The sequence below is a fragment of the Sinocyclocheilus anshuiensis genome, unplaced genomic scaffold, assembly GCF_001515605.1.
Source record: "Sinocyclocheilus anshuiensis isolate Anshui unplaced genomic scaffold, SAMN03320099.WGS_v1.1 scaffold267, whole genome shotgun sequence".
In the NCBI taxonomy this organism is placed as follows: Eukaryota; Metazoa; Chordata; class Actinopteri; order Cypriniformes; family Cyprinidae; genus Sinocyclocheilus; species Sinocyclocheilus anshuiensis.
The window spans coordinates 1,665,547-1,675,759 of record NW_015552637.1 but is presented as its reverse complement, the minus strand read 5'-3'; the positions used below and the strand labels follow the sequence as shown (position 1 = coordinate 1,675,759).

At 34.0% G+C, this 10,213-nt stretch overlaps 2 protein-coding genes across 2 annotated transcripts in view; one reads left to right on the top strand and one right to left on the bottom strand.

Moving 5' to 3' along the window:
- Nucleotides 1–4,469: 4,469 nt before the first annotated feature.
- LOC107666728 (ADAMTS-like protein 1) lies at nt 4,470–7,015 on the bottom strand. Its single transcript, XM_016458161.1, has 7 exons — nt 6,985–7,015; nt 6,105–6,458; nt 5,753–6,007; nt 5,545–5,632; nt 4,936–5,017; nt 4,721–4,815; nt 4,470–4,530 (listed from the first exon to the last, which is right to left on the bottom strand). Exons 1-7 carry the CDS (start codon nt 7,013–7,015, stop codon nt 4,470–4,472), a joined length of 966 nt encoding a protein of 321 aa, XP_016313647.1.
- A 1,011-nt stretch (nt 7,016–8,026) lies between these two features.
- Nucleotides 8,027–10,213, top strand: part of ptpn23a (protein tyrosine phosphatase, non-receptor type 23, a) — a 12,334-nt gene continuing 10,147 nt past the window's right edge. The window contains exons 1-4 of the mRNA XM_016458252.1: nt 8,027–8,265; nt 9,608–9,682; nt 9,835–9,962; nt 10,059–10,135. Coding sequence (XP_016313738.1) covers nt 8,182–8,265; nt 9,608–9,682; nt 9,835–9,962; nt 10,059–10,135 — 364 coding nt within the window. The 5' untranslated portion in view covers nt 8,027–8,181. The remainder of the gene's footprint in view (nt 8,266–9,607; nt 9,683–9,834; nt 9,963–10,058; nt 10,136–10,213) is intronic.

Genomic DNA, 10,213 nt, shown 5'->3' with positions numbered 1-10,213 from the left:
CGTTGGTTTTAATTTATTGTGGGAGCTTCGCTGTGAACTGAATCTGGGTATGATGTAATATTGCCATGATCACCAAAGCACCTAATGCCTCCTGAAAAAAAAAGACTCACAATTTCCTTTTTCCTTTTCCTATCTGTTTCGACAGCAAACCTGCCTGTTTAAGACTGCAGTCCTCTACAAAAGTAATAAATCAACTTTACATATTTCACAACACATCCAGATGATACCAGTGAAACCTCCCCTCAGGACTAAGAATCTATTTAATAGATAAGAATCTATTAAATCGCATAAGACTTCATGCAATTTAGCTAATATTCCAGTGACAGGCCATTTATTCTATCTGAGGAAAAAAATTTAATGTGCACCTATACAGAAAAATAAATATTTACATATTTACATTACAAACCAATGAAACCATGAGAGTATTAAAATGATATGAATTGTAAATGTTGCTCTCTAATGAAAGAATAATAGAGAGTTTGATCTTACACCATTTGTGATCATAAGGAATAACAGATATGTTGATAGTAACATGAAGGGTTCCTCAACTATCTCTAAGGAAAATAATACTGACTGGTTAGTTACAAAGACCAATGCTGCTCCCAGGTGGCTAGACAGAGAAGTGAATTTGAGACCAGAAGAAAATAAATTCTTTAAATATTGCCAAACTTAAATCATTTCAACAAAACCAAAATGTGCACGAGAATATTTTCTCTCCTGCAGAGGATGCATCTGGAATCATCATTACAACTCATTAAATCCTACATAGAAAAAATACAAAGCAACTAGTAAATAAAACCCTCTAATAATATCTGTAAATCCAAGACTATTTAAAATAAAATAATGATGCAACTTTCACAATGACTTTTTAATAAGACATTTTACGCATAATCATAAGACTTCCTATAAGCTTTAAAGCTTACTTCTAAAAATTAGACACACAGTATAGACACATAATTAGGCCATGTGCACATGTGGGTGTGTGTGACAGTGTGGTAGGGGTTGTGTATGTGGTTATTGGAAGGTTGCCTAAATACATGCAGTTTTTCCTCAGTTCTTCAAACATCTCGGAAACTGATACAATCTGTGATATTTTCCACTTCAATTATGAGAGATTCTAATTTATGACAGTATGTTATAGCATATTCGTTGCTTAATGCTTACCCATAAATTACCCTGCCTTGACTACTACAATAAGCCTAAATGGAAGTCGTGGCCTAATGGTTAGAGAGTCGGACTCGTAACCCAAAGGTTACAAAGGGATTGTAGGTGGGGGGAGTGAATGTACAGCGCTCTCTCCCACCTTCAATACCACGACTGAGGTGCCCTTGAGCAAGGCACCGAACCCCCAACTGCTCCCCGGGCGCCGCAGCATAAATGGCTGCCCACTGCTCCGGGTGTGTGTTCACAGTGTGTGTGTGTGTTCACTGCTGTGTGCGTGCACTTTGGATGGGTTAAACGCAGAGCACTAATTCCGAGTATGGGTCACCATACTTGGCCACATGTCACGTCACTCACTTTTTAAATGCATGGTGACCAATACGTAGAGTGGAACTCTCTCCACAAAAAGCCAAGTATTAGAGGATTCAATTTTATTGTCAAAGTGGGACCTCTGGAAGCCGACTGTATGGGAATCACTGCTGTAAAGAACATTGGTGGTGAGAAATATTAAAGGACTTACAGTCTCTCTGCTGCTCCTGCCTTTGTGTCTTTAACAAGGTAAACAGTGCCGAAGCTTCCCTTCCCGAGTGTCTGCTGGATGATGTATCTGTTAGCTATCAGACTGCTCTGGACAGGAGGTGTTTGTGTGGCAGGATGACAGTGAGTTTGGCCTGGACGCTCACTCTGGCCATTTTTCAGTCATGAATGCAGAGCAGTCAACTACAAAGACATAAAGGTCAAGAAAATGTCAACAAATGCCCTCTTGTGACGTTATTTCATTTTCTTTTGGTAATTTATTTTGTGTTTTTGGTATTTTAAGGCCCTGTTTTGAAAACTAAGTATATGCAACATAAATAATTATTTTGAGAATGACTTACAAGAATAATTTATCATATTTATTGTCATGAACGAAATATCAAAACAAAAATACAGAACAACAGTTCAGATTGCGATGAATAAAAATGAGATTACCTAACCAAATTCGCCACACGTGCTCACTTTGTTTTATATAGAATTATTAAAGTTGATAGATTTTTTTAACCTCACCTGTGCGTCGGAAGTTCGTTCGGACACATGCGCTCAACTTCCGTTTGTTAAGTCGTTGTCATGGGAGCAGTGCAGTTGAATTCTTCTCCTTTAGATGGCGCTAATGTGCGGTGTCAACTAACGCGCGAGTCAGGTTTTAGAATATCAGTGAAACTTGATCAGTTTTTTTTTATTAATAACAATATCAGAAAGAAACATAAACATTAGAACAAGAACATACACATATGGGGGATACAATAACAATTAAAAGGTAAATAAATATACAGTTATTTTACAATCATAACATTTATAACATTAATTTTTTTATAAGATTGGATGTTTTTAAGGCTTTTTTTATTAGAGGAGATTCTTTGAAGTGATGAGTAAAGCAAAAGTAAATCAGAAGCGAATATTTTACAATTAGGTTTAAAGTTAAGGCATCTCGCTTTGTGAATGTGGAATTTCCCATCATACAAATAAAGTCAGAAACCACAGAATGAAAGAGAACCTTAACTGCTGAAATGTTACATAGATGAAAGAATACAAGAAGTAAAGATGCTGAAATATGAAGCCAGAATTGGTCAGAAATAGAATAAATATGAAAGAGATTCTTCCTCTTCTTGGCAAAAAGAACTGAGTGGAGAAAGATTTTGTATAAATTTACTTAAATATTTGTTGCAGGGGTAATAATGATGAATAATTTTAAAATGAACTTCTTTTATTTTATTATTAAATAAAAATGTTTGGGACTGTCCATGCTTTCTGAAAATGAACATTTGGATAAAGTGCCAACCACTTTCCATATGCTTTAAAAGATGAAGCATTATTAGCAGTAACAAAGTTTCTCCAACATTTGTTTGTACACTTATTATCCATAATATTAACCCCTTGAATAAATAATCGAGGGATAATTAAATTAAAATTACAATATATTTTAAAAGACTTCATTAAAAATAACAAATTTGAAGCCAGAATTGTTTAGTATAAGGACAGAAATAGAATAAATGTGAAAGAGATTCTTCCTCTTCTTGGCAAAAAGAACAGAGTGGAGAAAGATTTTGTATAAATTTACTTAAATATTTGTTGCAGGGGTAATAATGATGAATAATTTTAATTTTATTTTATTTTATTATTAAATACAAATTTGTTTGGGACTGTCCATGCTTTCTGAAAATTAACATTTGGATAAAGTGCCAACCACTTTCCATATGCTTTAAAAGATGAAGCATTATTAGCAGTAACAAAGTTTCTCCAACATTTGTTTGTACACTTATTATCCATAATATTAACCCCTTGAATAAACAATCGAGGGATAATCAACTTAGAATTACAATATATTTTAAAAGACTTCATTAAAAAGAACAACTTAGGAGAAATGGAATTTGTAATAGTAGTATAGTCCCGTTTTGAAGCATTTATCCCATATTTATTAATAAAATCAACATAAGCATAAAAATCTCCACTGTTGCTTATTAAATCTGAGATAAACACAATGCCCTTGGAGAACCAATCAGGGAAGAAAACAGATTTACGAGCTGATAAAACATACTGATTATTCCAAATAATATGAGGGGGGGAATTATGTTTAAAGATTAGCTTCCATGAGTCTAAATCTTGCTTATGGAAGTTTGGAAGCTTCATTGGGAGCCTTGTGGACTTAAAATCACAAGAAAACAAAAACTGTAAATTTCCTCCTCTTGAAAATCATATTAGGAATCCAGAACCAAACTGAATTCTCCTTCAAACGATTTTTTAGCCAGTTTATTTTAAAAATTTGGTTGAAACTTGATCAGTTATGAAATCAAATTATGGGATCACATAGGCTTAAAAAGATAAAATAATAATGAAACAAATAAAAATGTCACCAAAACTTTATTATGCTTATTTGTTCTATAACTATAGTTGCACATTCAAAACATTATCTACAAATTAAAATGTTTTAAAAAGCAAAACAACAGAAAGCAGAAACAATGTTTCTTAATTTAATGAATTTATTAACATAATTTTAACGTTTTAAAGTTTTTCTTTACTCACTACCGTTTTTTTTACTGTTCTTTGTAGCTATCAAGCAATGCTTATCCGAGAAGTTTTCTGTCTACTCCCAACGCAGCTGCCATTAAATGTTTTAAAACTGTTCAAATGAAGCACATAAGAAAGAGAACTAGCCAGAGACAATTCATCTGACATTTTTAAAGATAAAACACACACACACACACACACACACACACACACACAAACATGTTACAGTACAAATCTGTATCTTCACTGCTGAATGTATAAGATTAACCGTTCATCACTGTGCTGTAGATGGTTGAATCATCCTGCTGCTCTGTGTTTGCAGACCTATAGAAATAAAGATGATCATAACAGTGAAATACTCACAAACTCATATTATGTCAAGATAGACAAATATGATTTCAAATATGATGAATTGTGCTGCATCATCTCCATAACTACTGGTCAGATTAAATAAAGCAATTACAGTTGTATGTAGAAATATTTGACCACAGTCATATGTGTATTGGATGCTCACATTTGAAGCATTTCTTTGGGTTTAATGTTGACAGATGAATATTCTACTTCATCTTCCTGCTGAACATCCTTGGCTTCCGGTAGGTTTGTGTAAGCCTGGTTGACCAAACAAGACTTGCTGGTTAAGAAGCCTTGTGGTCCTTTCAAAAGGGTAGTCATGTACAGCTTATATATGTTTTGTTTGTTTTTATGTTTAGGTTTTACAAATATATTTACAGTTTTTTGAGGGGTGCTGTAAAGAGAATCCTGGGCTTTTTCTCTTTCTTCCATTGGTTTTCTTTGAGTTTTTGCTTTCCTTCTAAGAATAAATGTGACAGAAATGCATTATAAATAGCATAATTTAGCTTATACATCAAAAATATTTGATGATTTCAGGAAAGGGGTTTGATTCTGAGAAAATATTTACAATTATTATTTCATTATTCCTTATTAAATGAATAAAGAAATAAATAAATACTGTTGGGAAGAAATGGTAGAACAATGCATGTCCTGGCAGAGAATTAGCAGTACATTATTCACTAAGTTTACATTTCCTTCAAACCTAAAACATAACTTGATACAATGTAACTCTAAAGTATAACAATACAATTTATTTTGGCTACATGCAGTTTGGCAACTTTGTGTTGTAAGCCTTAACCACTGGCCTCATCAACATTACAAAACTCCCCTGGCAGCTACACAAAATACTTTTTTTTTTTTTTTTTAACTTTCTAAATGTTTATTTTTCTTTCTTTTTTTTCTTTCATTTAGACTGACTGTATAGAGTAGCTGAGAGATTTATAATATATTGGTGTGTGCAAGTACAAACAAATCAAAATATCCTACCTTCTTATAAGCATCACAGCTGCAGTGATGAAAACAAGTGAGAATAAAGACACCACAATAATTAGAACCGTTGGGGACCCGGCGACATCTATTGAGGACAAACATTTTTTTTTTTTACATAAGTATGCGAAATAAATCTTGCATTTTCCAAATATGAATATGATTGTTTAGATATGAAAATATTCAAATATTTATCAGTTCAACCAACCTTCAATGTAAATGCTAAATTCTTCAGACACAGTTGTTTTAAAGTTTCTCAAAGAACAAGAGTAATTCCCAGAGTCTTCAGCAGTTATTCTGCTGAAAGTGAGGACGGGCTCTGACTGTTGAATCGGATCACCATTCTTAAACCACTGAACCTCAGCTAAACTACCAGAACAGTTGAGTGTGCATGTCAAAATCAACGAGTCTCCAGGTATTGTGCTTCCATTTTCTCTTGACCTGCACATGGACACTCTTAAATCTATAAAAAAATAAATAAATCCATAATAAAACAACAAATAAAAAACAACAACAAAAGCATCAAGGAGTAATTTTTCAGAGTAAACAATTATATTTACCGTGTACTGAAATATTCACTCCAGGATCACCTGTCCAACGTCCATCTTTCTTATTGGTTATAAATCTGAATCTATACTCTCCAGAATGTGCTTGATTAATATTACTGATCAAAAGTGAACAATCTGAGGTTTTGTCTCCAATGTATTGAAATGATTGACTATTGTTTGCTTCACTATCATAAACATATGGCTGATAATGACATTTGCCATTGTTTGATCTCATTGAACACCATAGCACTTGCTTTATGTCATTTTCAGGTGGATACGTAAATGTGCAGTTAATAGTGACATTGGATCCCCTCGCAGCACAGATCGAAGGAGGATAACACACACTCCACTGATCACTGACAACAGCTGAGGAGCACAGAATGCTTTCATTATAATATTTGTTACTGTAGATAGTTGAAATGGATAATTAAAATATCTTCTGACACAATATCTGTTTTAGATATTATCTAGAACAGCTATTGTGACGGTTTTTAAGAACTTATTTACATTATACAATGGGATCCAAAAGTCTGAGCTCACATAAAAAAGCATTAAATGCATTATTTTTTTTAAAAGTACAACAAAGAAAAGTTATGGCATAAATTGATAAGAGATATGATATTCAAGATTCTGTAATATTTATGTCACTAATAAAATAGACAGATGCATACTCCATATATACACCAGGTATTAATAAAATCTTTTCAATCGTTTCTTTTCAACTTTTCATTAGAAAACAAAAAGAACACAAAATAGCAACAGTTTTATTAGTGGCCTCAGAATTTGGTCTCCATTGTATATTTTCAGTTGATTAAAATCAGCTAGAAATGAATTAGAGGGAAACTGGACAACAAACAAAATGCACAAAATACATAAGAAAATATTTTCTTACCAGGCAGGAGAAGCAGAATAATTTGTAGCATTTCAATTCACTGTTTCAGTTATTTAGCTTACAGAGGATGTTTTGTGTGGAGCGTGAGACAAAACACAAGAAGAGAAAATGAAGAAGTTGCTCAGACAAATGCTGATTTCCATTTCCTTCTTAACACTTGTGCGGTCTTCGGTCACTTTTGACCGAAGAATTTTACATTTTGAATACTGAAAAATCGTAGCTTCATCGGAATGGTACGAAACTTGGTGACTTTTATGGCACTTGGTATGTGAACACACAAAAAAATGCTGATTTCCATTTCCTTCTTAATACCATTAGCACTGATGGACTCACATAAGGACTAAAATTACTAGCAATTAAAATAACAATTTATTCTGGCTACATACAGTTTGCAGAATAATTTGCAGCATTTCAGTTCACTGTTTCAGTTATTTAGCTTACAGTTATGATTTTATCACTGTAGAGTGTCAGATAAAATATAAGGAGAGAAAATGAATAAAAGAGGTTGCTCAAATTAATGCTGATTTCCATTTCCTTCATATTACCTTTAGTACTGATGGTCTCACATAAGGACCAAAAAAAGGGGAAGTTTCACAGATGTAAACCATGTGCCAACGCTATCAGAAACACATTATAACGTTTTATTCATTTTCACTCAAGCAAATGAGTAGGCTATTTGTTGGCTAGATATTTTGTAATTATTCTTTAATAAATTTTTTACACATGTAATAGGTATACCAGTACATTTTTTGATGGAATAACAGACATCAATATGCAGCAGTGCACAGTACTTACTTTTTTTATAATACATATATGATCAGAGAAAAAAACATGGTCGTATCTCTAATAAGAGATAAGACATTTACATTAAAAAACATAGGCTAAACATGTGGATTTACGTACACAGACAAAGAAAAAAACACAATATTAAGGTTAAATCATATATTTAAATAATTCTTCATAAAGCATCAAAAATGTTGTACTTTTTTGCATAACTACATTTCCCAGAATCAGTTCGCATCTCATGACGTCACTTCCGGAAGCTGCAATCGCTTCCTGTATGGGTGTAAATGGGGACATGACACAGTCGTTCAGAGCTGTAAAATTGAAAATAATAATTCCGCAGGTATCTTTCCAACTGCGTGATCGCTATAATACTATTCTACTTTAGGCGGCTGAGCGACATCGGCGGCTGCGATGGAAGCCGTGCCGCGAATGCCGATGATCTGGCTGGATCTGAAAGAGGCAGGGGAGTTTCAGTTCAGCCCGACTGTCAAACAGGTGAGGAACCCGACAGGCCTGATCGAGCCACACACTACTGTCACTGCTCCTATACACACTGAAAATAAACAAAACAGCATGATTTTATAGGTGATCTACCCCAAAACTCAAGTTTTAGCCCAGGGCCTTGTTTTTCAGCTATTCTGTGTTTTCTTAAAGGAACAGTTCAACCAAAAATATATCTGTCATTAACCAAAAATGTCTGTCATTATTTACCTACCAAGGTGTCGTTTAAAATCCGTTTGTCTTGATTTCTTTTGCGGATTTTTTTTTTTTATACATGTAATGAAGATGGGGATGGGGACTGGTGATGTCAAACTCTAAAATGACAAAAAAAAAGCATAATAAGAATTATTTACTCTTGTGCTATATTCCAAATCCCCTTTGGCCATATTATAGCGTTGTGTGAGAACCGTATAGAGACATCAAAACAATCCCTCAGCATAAGCTTACTACCACGTGACAATTGTGGTCACCATTCACTCAGATGTATCGAAAAGAACAGACATTCCGTTACAAGTGACTCATTTTAAGTTACACTAACGAAGTCATATGGGTTTTGAAAGGCATGAGGGTGAGTAAATGGAATGATTATTGTTTCATCTGCAATTTCCTGCAGTGTCCCTTCCTGAGGATACATACTGTGTGGTAGTGAATTAAATGTTTATAGTGATGTGTTAAACTTAAAATTATGCTTCCTCATCCTTCACTTCCTCACAGTAGTCAGGAATTTTTGTTACCAGCTTTCGTCATAGTAGTTATCGGATCCATTCCTAACAAACTAGGCCAAAGGGAGAATAGCAGGTTCAGATTGTTAAATGTTGTTGTTTATGTTTATACATGGTAATTATTGACAGTGTTGCATGCAAACAAATTGACAGAACTATTATAATTTAGTGAATCAGGAGTTCAAGAGGAACTGCTTTTTTTCTCAGATTTTGTTGTAGGTTCCATCACAAATCTTAAATATTATTTTTTTTTCAGTGTCTCTTTAATGTCAAAGGTTGAGCTTTGTTTGTTTGTTTCTGTCTGTCTGACTTTTTTTTTTTTTATTTTGTTTGTATTAATTTAGTTTTGTTTGTATTGAATGGTCTTGTTAGTGGAAAATAAATAACCAAATATACCAGATATTAAGAAATTCTTAACTTTTATTTCGGAAATTTGAAGGCAAAATAATTAATCTTTCTTTAATATTTTGTTTTATAAAATTCGTTTTTCATTGTTAATATTTGTATTCTATTGAAAATTTGTATTGTCCTGTTAGTGGCCAAAAAGCTCAGAACACTCCCCTGCTTTGTTTCTTTTGTGTATAAATCCTTATTTGCTTTTTCCCTTTTCTCAGTTCATACTGAAGAACTACGGTGAAGATCCTGACAATTATAATGAGCAGTTGAAGAAACTGGAGCAATTGAGACAGGTAAGTCTTACAGCACGTTCAAGGTATACTTTATTCATTATATGTGTCTTCCCTGAAAATCACACTTAACATTTCTATCACCATTCAAGCGGTAGACAGGAAGTCTATGGTTATGCATTTTGTACATTCTCTGCATTGTCTTGCCTTTCTAGAGTGCTGTTAACGTCACACGAGACTTTGAGGGCTGCAGTACCTTAAGGAAGTACTTTGGGCAACTGCACTATCTTCAGAGTCGTGTGCCTTTGGGATTGGGGCAGGAAGCTGCTGTCCCGATCTCCTGGTGAGGGCACCAACCCAGCCGTCATATTTCCCTCTCGTATACTGCCTGTTGTTGACTTTTAGTGTTCCGCTTACACTTTACTTGTTTAATATATAGGACAGAGATATTTTCTGGGAAGACAGTGACCCATGAGGACATCTGCTATGAGCAGGCATGCATCCTTTATAATTTGGGTGAGTTAGTACTAGACTAGGGCTGCACGATTAATCGCATGCGATATTTAACGCGCATCTTGTCAGAAAGCCGGTTCT

What these genes read in the sequence shown, in the direction of transcription:
- LOC107666728 (XM_016458161.1), bottom strand. Translation starts at nt 7,015, where the DNA reads ATGCTACAAATTATTCTGCTTCTCCTGCCTG. An exon ending in GCTGTGATGCTTATAAGAAG is followed by an intron (nt 5,018 to 5,544) that starts GTAGGATATTTT and finishes ATTTATTCTTAG; the next exon opens with AAGGAAAGCAAAAACTCAAA. An exon ending in ACAGCACCCCTCAAAAAACT is followed by an intron (nt 4,816 to 4,935) that starts GTAAATATATTT and finishes TTGGTCAACCAG; the next exon opens with GCTTACACAAACCTACCGGA.